Source organism: Corythoichthys intestinalis, chromosome 3, assembly GCF_030265065.1.
Source record: "Corythoichthys intestinalis isolate RoL2023-P3 chromosome 3, ASM3026506v1, whole genome shotgun sequence".
Classification (NCBI taxonomy): domain Eukaryota; kingdom Metazoa; phylum Chordata; class Actinopteri; order Syngnathiformes; family Syngnathidae; genus Corythoichthys; species Corythoichthys intestinalis.
Window position 1 is genome coordinate 66,128,624 of NC_080397.1, and position 15,731 is coordinate 66,144,354.

The following is a 15,731-nucleotide window of genomic DNA, read 5'->3' on the forward strand; positions in this document are numbered from 1 at the left end:
TAACTTCACAAAGAGATATCCTCCAAACCCTTTTTGTGTTAGATGATATATATATATATTTTTTTTTTCTCACTATTTTGCACTGTATATAACCCGTTTTGACCATAGTATGTGTAAAGGCCAAAAACGCCTATGACCATACTGGCTGTTTGTGTTGAATTGTCAGACATAAAACTATTCAATATTATTTTTTTCTATTGAATGTTTATCCTAACAAGTAGAATAAATATTATCAAGTTTCAAAACGTTTGGTCGAGCATGTTTGGTTGTCAATGGGACATCAACATTACAAATTTTGAAAAAATATTTTGGGATTTTTTTGTCTTTTTGGGTCCAAAATGTGGATTATAATTGGTCAGTGAAGAAAACAACAGTTTGGACATGAAGTTCAAGGTGTCCTTAAAAAAGGGACCCAACTTGGCCATTGTGAACAATTTTTTCTTTGAAATATAAAGACAACGTCAAATGCATGCAAATTCGGCCAAAATAGGCTTAGGTGTTAAAGGGTTAAAGGTATATTTAGCCAATTTTTGTGGGAATATGTGTCTGAGCCATTTGTTAAGAGCATTATTTAAAAAAAAAAAAAAAAAATGTATCTTATAGCGTTTAAGCCACTGGAAGTTTGCTTTGTAAGTTAGCCAATTGTTCTTTTGTTGTACACATATAGATCCTTATTTATTCATTTTTTTTTAATACCGTTTGAGGCCCAGTTCAGGTATTTAAATTTTTTCATGTTTATCCGATTACTCGATTAGTCGAACTAACTAGTTCATTGATTAATCAACTACTACACCAAAATAATCGATAGCTGCAGCCCTAGTGTGTTATCAAGCGTAATGAAATTTTTAGGTAAGAAATAAGATTTTTTTTTATAAGATCTAGAAGTTTTTGAGTGAAAACAGTTAAAATGTTTGATTTTTGTTTTCTTCTAGTCACTTCTGAGATGCAATTGTTGGCTGTTTTCAACAATGTACATCGAAAATAAAGACATTGATCGACTGAAAATGGTTCAATATTAAATGAAATGTCTTGTTTTCTTATGTATATTTATAATTGCTCCTTACCTAAAAAAAAAATGTTTTATCCGATTACTCGATTATTCGATAGAATTTTCAGTCGAATACTCGAATACTAAAATATTCGATAGCTGCAGCTAGTGGTGTCAACAATAATCGATGCGGCGATGCATCCCGATGCGGGGCATGGACGATTCGATTTGATGCGGGCACCAAGCCGAATCGATTCAGCGCATTTTAAAATATATAAGTTCGTTCAAAAATCTTCCCTGCGCAATTCCGGTGATGCAATGGATTTGGTTTCCCCATTTGTATTATTATTGTCATGTTTCATTTTTTACACACTGCATAACTCTGGTCAAGTTTCCCACCAACCTCCTAGAAGCCAAAATGTCTCCAGATGTCAGCTTTCAATGTCTTAGGTGCGTCAAGAATCTTTCTTGCTCCCTCTTTCTCCGCTTCAGCCATTGTTATGTTATGTCCTATCTCTTAGAGGTTAGATCTTGTGCCCGAGTTCGGGCCCAAAATGTTAAGCATTCACGTTCGGGTCGGGTCGGGCCACCCCGCGCCGGACTGATAAATTATAAAAAAATAAAATAAAATAAAAATGGGATAAAACCGAGAGCAGGCTCTCTGTATTGTGCATTTGCTTGTGCACTCACATGAAGCAGTGGCGCCGCCCGCTTTTTCTTCTTCTCCTTCGCTGTGGCACTTGCGATTCGTTACGAAAGACACTTTTATTTATGCACACAAAGGCAACACAAATGTGATCCTTTTGAATGCTCTCCTCTGTGTCTGCAAACTCGTTTTTTTATATATATATATATATTAAACTTTCCCAGCGTTATTTCGTTGTGAAAATGATTTTATAATGATCACAAAAATATGTAGACTATTTAAACATTAAGAAAACTTGCGTTTTTTTTTCTGCCAACTGAGAATTCGTAACGAAAGACACTTTTTTTTATGCACACAAAGGCAACACAAATGTGATCCTTTTGAATCCTCTCCTCTGTGTGTCTGCAAACTCGTTTTTTTAATATATTAAACTTTCCCAGCGTTATCTCGTTGTGTAAAAGATTTTATAATAATCACAAAAATATGTAGACTACTTAAACATTAAGAAAACTTGCGTTTTTTTTTCTGCCAACTGAGAATTTGTTACGAAAGACACTTTTATATGCACACAAAGGCAAACGAAATGTGATCCTTTTGAATCTTCTCTGTGTGTCTGCAAAATCGCATGTTTTTTTTTTTTTTTTTAATATTAAACTTTCCCAGCGTTATTTCGTTGTGCAAATGCTTCTATTATGATCACAAAAATGTGTAGACTATTTAAACATTAAGAAACATGCGTTTTTTTCTGCCATCTCGAAGAAATGAAAATAAATTGCTGCTGCTGCGTTTTTTTTTTTTCGCGTCACTCCAAGCCGGCTCGGGCTTCAATACCAGCGGGCCGTGTCGGGTCGGGCTGGATTTTTTAGGCCCCATCTAACCTCTACTATCTCTCTGCTCTCTCAATTGCAAAAAAATGATATTTCCTCATGTTGAAACAGATCGTTATGGCTGCTAAACTGCTGCTGCACTTCATTTTAATTCATTATTTTTTATTGTTATGTGGTATTTACTGATTGCATTTCTAAGTTGATTGCACATATATAGTGGGCTAGGCCTACATTTTACTTTAGTTCTACATTGCAATTTAGTTGGATGTTTTGTTTGCAACTGAACTGATCCCTGGATTGACATTGCGATAAAGATGCTGCAGCACTACAATATCTTCTTTGTCGCTTTCTTTAATACTTACTTGAATATTTTTATCGATGGGTTGTTGTGACTAAAATACAGTGACTGTTATTACTGATTTTGCACAGGAGTTCAGATGTTGCACTGTGTGAAAGGCTGCTACTGTGTGTAAAAAAAAAAAAAGAGAAAGCCCTGGTCTCATTCAAAGCACCAATTAAATGCTGTGATCAGTTTTTTTTTTTTTTTATATATATACTGGTATATCTAAAAGTATTTTCATTTGACACAAGAGCCAATAAAAAGTTGTTTAATGTCTGACCGCTTGTGTTGCTCCATGATTCATGAAAAATATGCTTTGCTTTAGAATTTTAATGCATCCCAGGCGTTAAGGCATCGCGATGCATTGCTGAATCGAACCGAATCGAATCGTGACCCTCTGAATCGAATCGAATCGTAATTTCATAACGGTCTCAGGAAATTAGAATATTGTGTATTCTAATTTCCTGAGACAGTCCTGTATATATACACAGGACTGTCTCAAAAAATTAGAATATTGTGTATTCTAATTTCCTGAGACAGTCCAGTATATCTAAAAGTATTTTCATTTGACTTCAACCAGGAGTGACACAAGAGCCAATAAAAAGTTGTTTAATGTCTGACCGCTTGTGTTGCTCCATGATTCATGAAAAATATGCTTTGCTTTAGAATTTTAATGCATCCCAGGCTTTAAGGCATCGCGATGCATTGCTGAATCGAACCGAATCGAATCGTGGCCCTCCGAATCGTAATCGAATCGAATCGTGGCCCTCCGAATCGTAATCGAATCGAATCGTGAGGGCAGTACCGATGCACACCTCTAATATATATATATATATATACATATATATATATATATGTGTGTATGTATGTATGTATGTATATATATGTGTATGTATGTATGTGTGTATGTATGTATGTATGTATGTATGTATATATATGTATATATATAAAACGGGGTGGTATCGGTATGGGTATCGGCCGATACTGCACAGCCAGGTATCGGCCGATACTGCACAGCCCGGTATCGGTATCGGGGCCAAAAAATAGTATCGGTGCAACACTAGTTTTAATATCAAATTATTATAACTCATACTAACATTTATCTTTTAAGAATTACATGTCTTTAAGATCGAGGATCCCTTTAAATGCTATATATAACTACTGTTTACTAGATTGTTTCTGGTACGCACCAGATGGTTTAAATTTATTTTATTTCTGTCAATGTCTCCATACTGGACAGCTGGACTTCGAGTTAGCTTAGAGTGCATTTCTCCTTTCATGTAGTGAAATGAAGTTACCCGAGCAGTCATTTAATTTAAGACGTCTGAAGGGAAATTTGTGAGGAGAATTACGTAATTATAAAGTCAACCAACATCATGAAAGCCTTATTAACATTTGAGACATTTTTTTACGCAACATTCTTAACATTCATACAATTGTAAAAAAAAAAAAAAAAAAAAAAAACATAAGGTAACTATTAATATAAACCACTGGCCATCAAAGGCAAAGAATGAATTCAAAAATAAATGTACAGTCCGTGATCTAATTGTGAAAGACCAGATAATGTGCATCGTGTGTCTAATTTCTAGATAATCTTAATGTGGAAACAAGTGTTTGAATAGCGTAAGTACAACCTTACTGTAGCACTAGTAATAAATAATAAAGTGTATTTTGATGCTTGAGTTTTGCTACTGTGAATGCGACTCTGCCTATGTAACAATCTATTGAAGAACATTCCTCTTCTTCTCCTTTGAAAAACCGATCGGCCAGATTTCTGAACACGTGATCGGATCGGGACATCCCTAGTTTGAACAACTTTGTATTGTTTACTGCTTAGGTCCCCAAGTCTGGTCCTGCACCTCCAAGATCTGATGTGGCCGCATTTATCAGTGACATTTATGGAGGGGGGAAGCAGCAGGCATACAAAACTGAGATCCACGGGGGTGTAGTGGTGCACACTCCCATTCTGGTAAAGTGACAACTCCAAAGCTAAAACTTGTATGTGAAAAGTATCTGCATAAAATTAAAAAAAAGCATAAAGTCCCCATCAAATGTGATCTGATCTTTGTCAAAATCACACAGATCTGCTTTAAATAAAAGCCCCCAAACATTTATAGGTTTTCATATTTTAATGAGGATAGTATGCAAACAATGATAGATGGCGGAAAAATAAGTAAGTGAACCATCACATTTAATATTTTCTGGGCCCCACTATGGCAGCAATAAGATCAACCAGATGCTGTCTGTAGCTGCAGATCAGTCTGGCATATTGATCAGGACTAATCTTGGCCCATTCATCTCTACAAAACTGTTGTAGTTCAGTCAAATTCCTGGGATGTCTGGCATGAATCGCTGTCATGTTTAGGTCATGCCACATCATCTCAATGGGGTTCAAGTCTGGACTTTGACTTCGGCACTCCAGAACGTGTATTTTGTTCTTCTGAAACCATTCTGAAGTTGATTTACTTCTGTGTTTTGGATCATTGTCTTGTTGCAGCATCCATCCTCTTTTTAGCTTCAACTGTGTGACAGAGAGCCTCAGGTTTTCCTGCAAAACATCCTGATAAACCTTTGAATTCATTCTTCCATTAATGATTACAAGTTATCCAGGCCCTGAGGTAGCAAAACAGCCCCAAATCATGATGCTCCCTCTACCATGCTTCAGGCTGGGTATGAGGTGTTGATGTTGGTGAGCTGTTCCATTTTTCCTCCACACATGATGTTGTGTGTTACTCACAAACAATTCAACTTTGGTTTCATCAGTCCACAAAATATTTTGCCAAAACTTCTGTGGAGTGTCCAAGTGCCTTTTTGGGAACATTAAGCGAGCAACAATGTTTTTGTTATACATCAATTGCTTCCTCCCATGAACATCATTCTTGGCCATAGTTTTACACATAGTTGATGTGTGCACAGAGATATTGGACTGTGCCTGCGATGTCTGTAAGTCTTTAGCAAACACTAGGGTTCTTTTTTACCTCTCTGAGTATTCTGCGCTGAACTCTTGGCGCATCTTTGGTGGACGGCCACTCCTTGGGAGGGAAGCAACAGTGCTAAACGCTCTCCATTTATAGACAACTTCTCTGATTGTCGACTGATCTACATCCAGACTTTTAGGGATGGTTTTGTATCTTTTCTCAGCTTAATAGAAATAACAATATTTGATCGCAGGTCTTCAGACAGCTCTTTCACATGAGCCATGATGCACATCAGACAATGCTTCTCATCAAGACAATTCTTACCAGGTGTGTGTTTTATAGTGGGCAGAGCAGCTTTAAACCACTCATCAGTGATTGGGCCAACACCTGACTTAAATTGTTTGGCAAAAATTGGTTTCAATTGCTCTTTAGGTCTCTTTAACCAGAGGGTTCACTTACTTATTTTTCACCCTTCTGTCACTGGTTGCATGCTATTCTCATTAAAATATGAAAACCTATAAATGTTTGGGTGGTTTAAGTTAAAGCAAACACTGTTTTTACATCGGTGTGATTTTGACAAAGATCAGATTACATTTGATGGGGATTTTATGCAGAAATGTGAGAAATTCCGAAAAGGTTCCGATACTTTTTCATACTACTGTATAAAACGTATGCGTATGATGATTTGTTTACTCTTGACTGGTAAAATAAAGAGATCATAATGTTACAGAATGAGGGCAACAAGCCTGGTGTGCTGCGGTTCGGCTACTGTGTAAAACAAGGCAACGTTGTGAGTACTCATGCCCATTTAAACGGTTGTAATGGTGGAGTTGCATAAGGAATGGAAATGTCATGTGGTGGTTGTTTCAGAGAAAAAGCTGGAAGAGACGCTTTTTTACCCTCGATAACAATGCAGTCAGTTACTACAAGTCTGAGATGGTGAGTTGACATCCCTCGCAGATCTTTATCGTGGTTTTGCTTTGTCTGCTTACCTCTCTTGTGAATGTCTGTATCAGGACAAAGAGCCTCTGCGAGCCATTCCCCTCAGGGACATTCAGAAAGTTCATGAATGCCTCGTCAAGTCGGGGTGAGTCAATGAGACCGCAGAGTCCAACATGCTCTCTCACCACCTCTCTCATTCCCTTGTAATTGATTATAAACACATGCAGTGTGTGCTCAGCTAGATAATGTTCTCTGTCAACTTTTCAAGAGCTGATACTATAAACACAGTATAACAGTGTTTTGTCATGGTTTTTAAATGTTCATTTGGTGAACTTCTTAAGATTAAACTTCACAAATACCACCCTTAAAACAAAAATACAAATAATAGGAGTCATATGAAACAGCTTCTAATACTGAGTAATAATTTCTTTCCATAAGAGAGCTCCTGCAGAGAGACAATCTGTTTGAGATCATCACCGGATCCCGAACATTCTACATACAAGTAAGCCTCCGGTCTCGTATAGTTCCATACACAGACTTTACTCAATGGGAGTGCAATATAAAGTCATGTGAACCCTATGGAAGCTTGTGTGTTTTCTAACATATTTCGTCATATGGATATTTAATATCAATTTTAACAATCTTGATAGATTCAAGTAATAGAACTAAATAGGGATGGGAATTGAAACGATTTTTACGATTCCGATTCCATTATCGATATTGCTTAATGATTCGATTCTTTATCGATTCTTTATCGATTCTAATTTGGGGGAAAAGAAGGACTAACGTTTTGATTAGCATCGAATTTGTTTAATCAGAAGTCACAACCTTACAAACTAACAAGGAGGTCAAAAGAGGCCCAAAGCATCATAGTTAACTGTGGCAATAAGTGGCAAATATACAAGAATGTGTAACATTTTACTGAAACATTTTTCTAATAGAAATAAAAAATATATTGGTATATATTGGCATATAGGTCATTGTTCTGCCTTTGGCAATATGTGTTAAACAGGGGTCCTCAAACTGTTTCCTGTGAGGGCCACATAACTTTTACCTTCTCTGATGAGGGGCCAGGGTCAGTTTGTAACAGAAAAGGTGTGACGATTTGCAGGAGTGCCTAAATGTAAAAAATTATTGTTTTTTTTTTTTTAGAAAGCCACAATCAAATACAAATAATATAATATAATATAATAACACTATTAATTAAATAGATAATAACCAAATAACCCTCTCTGGGTTCTTCACAGAAAAAAGCTAGGAAATAAATAACACTATTGGGGCAAAAAAAAAAAATGTTCAGGGGGCCAGACCAAATGTGGAGGTGGGCCGTGTCCGGCCCGCGGGCCGTAGTTTGGGAACATTACACTTTAACAGTTAGAGTGTATTATTTACCATTATATTGAAATGCATGCCTTTTAGTTTTTAAGGCGCTTCCACGCTCATGTGGGGGCGCCCTTGCGCTTCCTCACGCAAAGAAGAACACGCTCACGTGAAGAAGAGTGCGCTTAGTACACGCGAAGAAGAAGTGCGGCTACAAAGCATCCAAGCGATTGAGCGAGTTAGTGAGAGAGGGAAACACTGCTACTAGCCTACTTTCTTTGTTAATGTTTGTAAACTATCTAGAGGCAACGCCTGTATGTATCATCTTTTGTGTTGTTGTTGTGTGTTTCCACTCGCGATCGGACACTTAAATCCAGTTGTGCAGTGGTTTGAACAATCTGCTAATGCTAGCGAACGCTTGCTACAGTGCCTTGCAAAAGTATTCGGCCTCCTTGAACCTTGCAACCTTTCGCCACATTTCAGGCTTCAAACATAAAGATATAAAATTTTAATTTTTTGTCAAGAATCAACGACAAGTGGGACACAATCGTGAAGTGGAACAAAATTTATTGGATAATTTAAACTTTTTTAACAAATAAAAAACTGAAAAGTGGGGCGTGCAATATTATTCAGCCCCCTTGCGTTAATACTTTGTAGCGCCACCTTTTGCTCCAATTACAGCTGCAAGTCGCTTGGGGTATGTTTCTATCAGTTTTGCACATCGACAGACTGACATTCTTGCCCATTCTTCCTTGCAAAACAGCTTGAGCTCAGTGAGGTTGGATGGAGAGTGTTTGTGAACAGCAGTCTTCATCTCTTTCCACAGATTCTCGATTGGATTCAGGTCTGGACTTTGACTTGGCCATTCTAACACCTGGATACGTTTATTTTTGAACCATTCCATTGTAGATTTGGCTTTATGTTTTGGATCATTGTCCTGTTGGAAGATAAATCTCCGTCCCAGTCTCAGGTCTTGTGCAGATACCAACAGGTTTTCTTCCAGAATGTTCCTGTATTTGGCTGCATCCATCTTCCCGTCAATTTTAACCATCATCCCTGTCCCTGCTGAATAAAAGCAGGCCCAAACCATGATGCCGCCACCACGTTTGACACTGAGGATGGTGTGTTCAGGGTGATGAGCTGTGTTGCTTTTACGCCAAACATATCGTTTTGCATTGTGGCCAAAAAGTTCAATTTTGGTTTCATCTGACCAGAGCACATTCTTCCACATGTTTGGTGTGTCTCCCAGGTGGCTTGTGGCAAGCTTTAAACGAGACTTTTTATGGATATCTTTGAGAAATGGCTTTCTTCTTGCCACTCTTCCATAAAGGCCAGATTTGTGCAGTGTACGACTGATTGTTGTCCTATGGACAGACTCTCCCACCTCAGCTGTAGATCTCTGCAGTTCATCCAGAGTGATCATGGGCCTCTTGGCTGCATCTCTGATCAGTTTTCTCCTTGTTTGAGAAGAAAGTTTGGAAGGACGGCCGGGTCGTGGTAGATTTGCAGTGGTCTGATGCTCCTTCCATTTCAATATGATGGCTTGCACAGTGCTCCTTGAGATGTTTAAAGCTTGGGAAATCTTTTTGTATCCAAATCCGGCTTTAAACTTCTCCACAACAGTATCTCGGACTTGCCTGGTGTGTTCCTTGGTTTTCATAATGCTCTCTGCACTTTAAACAGAACCCTGAGACTATCACAGAGCAGGTGCATTTATACGGAGACTTGATTACACACAGGTGGATTCTATTTATCATCATCTGTCATTTAGGACAACATTGGATCATTCAGAGATCCTCACTTAACTTCTGGAGTGAGTTTGCTGCACTGAAAGTAAAGGGGCCGAATAATATTGCACGCCCCACTTTTCAGTTTTTTATTTGTTAAAAAAGTTTAAATTACAGTGATACCTCTACATACGAATTTAATTCGTTCCAGGACCTTGTTTGTAAGTCGAAATGGTCGTATGTCGAGCAGGATTTTCCCATAGGAATACATTATAATTCCATTAATTCGTTCCAAAGCCTAAAAACATACACTAAATTCTTAATAAATATTGCTGGCACTGTTACAAATGGCAATTAAACATAGAAAAACAAATAAGTTATAAATAAATAATTCAGAATAATTTACAGGCATGAAAATCTCTCACCTTTCGGCGAAATTCGCCGTTTTGAAGTCAAAAAGGATGACCTACGTGAATCGTGTAGATCCGAGGAGAAACATTTTTGGGGGGGGGGGGGGGGGGTCGTTTGTAGGCATGTGCCAGTTACCTTCACGGATTACCATGCTATGAAAACGTCGCGGTTACTAAACCACTAAAATTTTCCGTCATACGTATTCGTTATTTTTCATGTGTCGAAAATGCAGCCAGAATTAGCTTGGCGCGGCAGCGCTTACCCCTTCCCCTGTGTGATGCTGCGTGTGTCAGTGACGCTATTCCAGCAAACCCAAAAACAAGCACTCCAAACGCAAGGCGTAAATTCTTCAATTTATTGATCACTCAAATCGTGGTAACTGAAATATACCAAATGAATACATTTAAAACGTTGTACACTCGTATTTTTCCACATGTGAGTAGCTTCAACAGTTTAGCTTCATGAAAAAGTTCGTCAAAAACAAAACACACATTTTCCTTTCAAATTCAATACACAAAGTTACTAAAAACTTACAAAGACGAATGATAGGCAAGGCTTAGCTAGGACAGCAACTTCATTGAGGTTAATCACAGCCGCTGAGAGAGAATCAAGTTTGTATGCGGGGAGGAAAAAAAAAAGAGAGAAAAAAAAAAAAAAAAAGAGCGTCAAAGATCGCTAATTGCGACAGATGATCTTGTACTAAGCACAAATTCACATTCGCTGGAGGGGGTAAAGTATCACTCCCAATTGTTTTTAGATGAATGCATTTGCCAGCATATTGAATTTAGTGAGTAATGGTTTTCGTTTTCATATTTTGTGGTATGACAAAGTTACTGCCGTTCGTTGCAGCTTGCGTTGAACACTGCCGGAGCGTCCGGTGAAAAAATAGCTCCCATTAAGATAGCGTCAAGCTTGTGTATTTAACGGTAATATAAAAGCAGTGTTGTCAATAACGCGGTATCGTAATGCGTAACTAATCTGATTACTTTCTTTCAGTAAAGAACAATCTAACGCTTTCATTTTTTAAAATCAGTAATCTGAGTAAAATTACTTTCCTTGATGCCTGTGCGTTACTATTTTGTTATTGCCCCATAATGTATGTAGAATGAAGAATACTGTAGTCATGGGAGTGACATCACATGTCACATTTTTTAATTGGGGATAGAACAAAAAGGGTCACGTGTATTACCATGATGCGTGGGCGCTGGGAGTTTGCGGCCAAAACAACATAGCCTTGCTACCTCGCCAGGATGCAATGAAATAGGCAGGAGATATACTACAAACGGCTGCATTTGCACACTGGAAACACAGCCATTACTTCACATTTTTGTCCAGTAAAGATAACAAAAATATCTCCGTGCGCTGCAAACTTTGCGCTGGCTCAAAAAGACTGTCCACCGCTATAAGCATCCAATTCAAGCACCACTTGGAATTACAGCACAACAGGTAACACGACAGCCAGGACTTTTTGATACTGCTCGTGCTCAATCCTCGGTTCAAGCTCAGTTGTTGTTGAGGGTTTTGAAAGCTTAGGTTTAAAGAAATTCTAAATATCCGTCTTGCCTCCTCAGCTGTAGTTTTGGCTAAGCAATGCAAACGGCTGTCTCTAAGGTTCTATAGTCACATGATCTGTTCGAAAAATAATTTGGACCCATTATGAAATACTTTGAAGGATTCCTGTTCATTTTATTCATTTGTGTTGTTTGTTTTATTGCTCTAAAACTTTTATAGACAACATTTTAAGGGCCATATTCAATGGTCTTTATTTTAAAGGGGAAGTTCAGAATTTTTTACATTAGGCTTAATCTTTGAGTTAGCCGGGGTTTAATTAGTCGTTGGAAATGATTTGAACAAATTCTGTGCAGTTTGACAGTTATTTGTTAGTTTCGGGGCTCCGGAGTGGCTAAGCTAGCGCGAGTCAATGGTGGTTGAAATCAACTCCTTCAACTAATTAAACCCCCGTTAACTCGAATATTAAGCCTTATGTGAAAAATTAAAATGGTCAAATTCGCCACATGTAGGACGTTTTGCCGACGGCGGACATTTTGGCAGAACGCCGGAACATATTTCCTCCACACCTTTCTCACCTTTTTAACCCCTGACCCATTTTCATGCCTGAATTTAATAATAAGAAGAATGATTAATAATTATTCCTGTAAATAATGTAACGAATCAGATTCTAATATGGCGGACACTTTTTACTGTCCCTGAACGCACCGCGAAGCTGACGTCTCAGTGAGATAGGTCGGTGAGGTAGAGATAATACTTTCGTTTTCTTGAGCAGTCAACTGCTTAAGACAATGGGCGTTTTGTGTTGGATAAGTTCTTAAATAAATGATAAAAACGTGACGAAGCTGGCGATTTCCTTGGCAATGTTACCACAATAATAATTGTCACCTTAACTTATAAATAGTGGCGAACGGTGGTCGGAAGAGGACCATGGAGCTGTATTGTTGAGCCAGTTCAGGGACGCGCACCCCAAGCTCATATTTTTCTATAACTTGCATCTTCATTTCAAAGGTAAGCATCACTTTTTTCCTTGTTTCTCCAACTGTATCAACTTTTTTTGAAAACTGTGTTGATTTCTCACACAAGAAAATCCACCGTGCGTTCGTTTGCAGTGCTGTCATGTCGTCGTATTTCAAGCAACTCGTCGGATGTAGAAACAAATGGCGGCTCAAATTTTACGTCGGATGTCGAAAAGATCGTGTGTCGAAGTGATCGTATGTAGAGGTACCACTGTATCCAATAAATGTTGTTCCACTTCACGATTGTGTCCCACTTGTTGTTGATTCTTGACAAAAAAATTAAATTTCATATCTTTATGTTTGAAGCCTGAAATGTGGCAAAAGGTTGCAAGATTCAAGGGGGCCGAATACTTTTGCAAGGCACTGTAACTGTTTGTTATTGTAGTATTAGCAGCAAATCTTCGCTGATTTACGTTGATGCGAACCTGTTTGTTATTGGGGACGAAATTGATTTGTTTAATTTCTATTTTTAGTTTCACTCTTCAAGTGATGATTGAATAAAGTCAGCAAATTATACAAACGTCTAATGCATCGTCATTTGGGAGTTCAGCTAGCTATATAGCCAGGACTGAGCCTTGCCATCTCGGTGAGGACAATGCAGTTGTATTCCCTCCCGATCTCCACCTTGCAGTGACTGCAAGTCGCTTTGTTGTAATTTTTTCCTCGGGAAGTGAAGACACACTTTCGAGCGTCTGAACCTACGTGCTGTCATTGTTATGTTTACGGCTGCAATGCTCGTGCTAAACCATCGTAGCCTTTCATTTTCACCCTCTTTCCTGGTGACGTGTAGCCAAACTTTGGAGCGAGTGGTTCTTGGCGCCATGCTAGTTTTGATGCGTCTAGACAACAAGACATGTCACGACGCAATACGCGTCTTTAGGAATTGTTAAGGGGATCGTTAAGGCTTTTTCATTGTGATGTCAAGGCCTCGAAACACTAGGAACCTGTTCGGAATTGGAATCGGATTTCAATTCCCATCCCTAGAACTAAACAATTAAAACCGAAAAACTGTTTTTTATAACTTTCTGCAAAATGTAATTTTCAATCAATCAATCAAATGCAATTTCTGTTGAAGAATAAATAAGGACACCCCCACATTCAATCCCACTTAAAATGGCTAAAATCACACACAGGGGTATCACATCAGGTGCACATGATTAGAACATCATTACTCAGTGTTTTGAAGAAGGCTTGCTTTATTTAAACCTCACATTTAGTTTGGTATGCCCCTGACTCTTGAAGTGAGAAAAAACACCATGGTAAGATCAAAGGAGCTGTCTGTGGCCTTCAGAAAGAAGTTTGTAGACGCTTATGAGTCTGGTAAGGGATTTCAAAACATCTTCATAAGAATATAAAATCAGCCATTCCATTGTCTGGAAAATAGTCTACAAGTGGAGGACATTCAAAACAACTGCCAACATGCCCAGGTCTGGTCGTCCAAGCAAGTTGACCCCGAGAGCAGACCGCAAGATGCTAAAAGAAGTCCTGGACAATTTGGACATTTAGGGATGTATGTTTTTTCCAAGGGGTGTACTCACTTTTGTTGCCAGGGGTTTAGATATTAATGGCTATACAGGACTGTCTCAAAACATTAGAATATTGTGTATTCTAATTTCCTGAGACAGTCCAGTATATACTGTATATATATATATATATATATATATATATATATTTTTTTTTTTTTTTTAATAAGATCTAAAGGTTTTTTGAGTGAAAGCAGTGAATTAGTCTTTTTTTATTCTAGTTACACCTGAGATGCAATTGTTGGCTGTTTTCAACAATATACATCGAAAATAAAGACATTGATTGACTGAAAATGGTTCAAGATTAGATGAAATGTCTTGTTTTCTCATGTATATTTATAATTGCGCTTCACCTAAAAATATATTAGTTTTATCCGATTGCTTGATTAATCGATAGAATTTTCAGTCGATTACTCGATTACTAAAATATTTGATAGCTGCAGCCCTAGCGTAAACCCAACACAGCAGTCCAGGAAAAGAACCTCATACCAACTGTGAAGCGAGGAGGTGGAAGTGTCACGGTTTGGGGATGCTTTGCTGCAGCAGGACCTGGCCAGCTCACCATCAAAGAATTCACCATGAATTTTATCGTGTATCAGAGCGTGCTTGAGGAACATGTGAGATCATCTGTGAAAAAAAACATAAAGCTGAAGCGAAACTGGAACCTGCAACATGACAATGACCCAAGACATACCAGTAAATCCACCAAGGACTAGCTGAGAAGGAAGAATTGGAGAGTCCTGGAATGGCTGAGTCAAAGCCCAGATCTTAATCCTATTGGGATGCTGCGTTGAGGAGTGGGGGCAAACTTTGTTCAGACCGATGTCAAAGACTGGTAGATTACTACAAAAAGCGTCTCACTGAGCCAAAGGGGATAACACTAGTTATTAGAGGTTCGCAAAATTTCCGATTCTTAGATTATTCGCGATTCGGCCGTGAAAGATTCGAGAACGATTCACAGACATCCAAATTCCGATTATTGAAATATGCGAAGTAAAGCGGAAGTACAACACACTCAGCGCGCCGCGCGGTCCTCAGGACGCAATGAGGAACGAAGCGAGAGTAGCTAAACATCATGCTCCTCATTACCCGGCCCCTCGGGTAATGCCAATGCTCAACTCACGGCTCTAGCTCAACTCATGCCACGAGATAAAAAAAAACACAACAACATACCTGACTGCTGCCGAAAAGCTGCTACAAAGTACATCCACATAATGTTACGGTAGATATCATTTATATAGGACTAGATGCAATATAGTTTCGGTAGCGTTAGCAGCACATCTACAAAAAGCTAGATACGGGCATTAGTAAATGACCACCATCTTAAAGCAGTACACTTCCCTGCAAGGCTGTTGTAGCGAACCTTCCAAGCGAACCTAATTAACTTTTTATCTAAAATACTCCTAAATCGGTAAAATATTGACTTGAATCTATCTTTAAAATAGTTTTAAAACTTTCACATGTCGAAAGTAGACAAAAGGGAAATTATGGAATAACGGGAGCAATTTTAACAACTTTAACGGTTGATTCACAACATTAAATTAATTGAATGTAGTTTAAA

At 38.3% G+C, this 15,731-nt stretch overlaps 1 protein-coding gene across 2 annotated transcripts in view; it reads left to right on the forward strand.

Moving 5' to 3' along the window:
* LOC130913214 (pleckstrin homology domain-containing family A member 2-like) overlaps positions 1–15,731 on the forward strand; it is a 64,078-nt gene that overhangs the window by 34,609 nt on the left and 13,738 nt on the right. For both annotated transcript variants that reach the window (XM_057831643.1, XM_057831644.1), the window contains 5 exons: positions 4,639–4,770; positions 6,450–6,509; positions 6,590–6,658; positions 6,736–6,806; positions 7,100–7,163. In XM_057831643.1, coding sequence (XP_057687626.1) covers positions 4,639–4,770; positions 6,450–6,509; positions 6,590–6,658; positions 6,736–6,806; positions 7,100–7,163 — 396 coding nt within the window. The remainder of the gene's footprint in view (positions 1–4,638; positions 4,771–6,449; positions 6,510–6,589; positions 6,659–6,735; positions 6,807–7,099; positions 7,164–15,731) is intronic.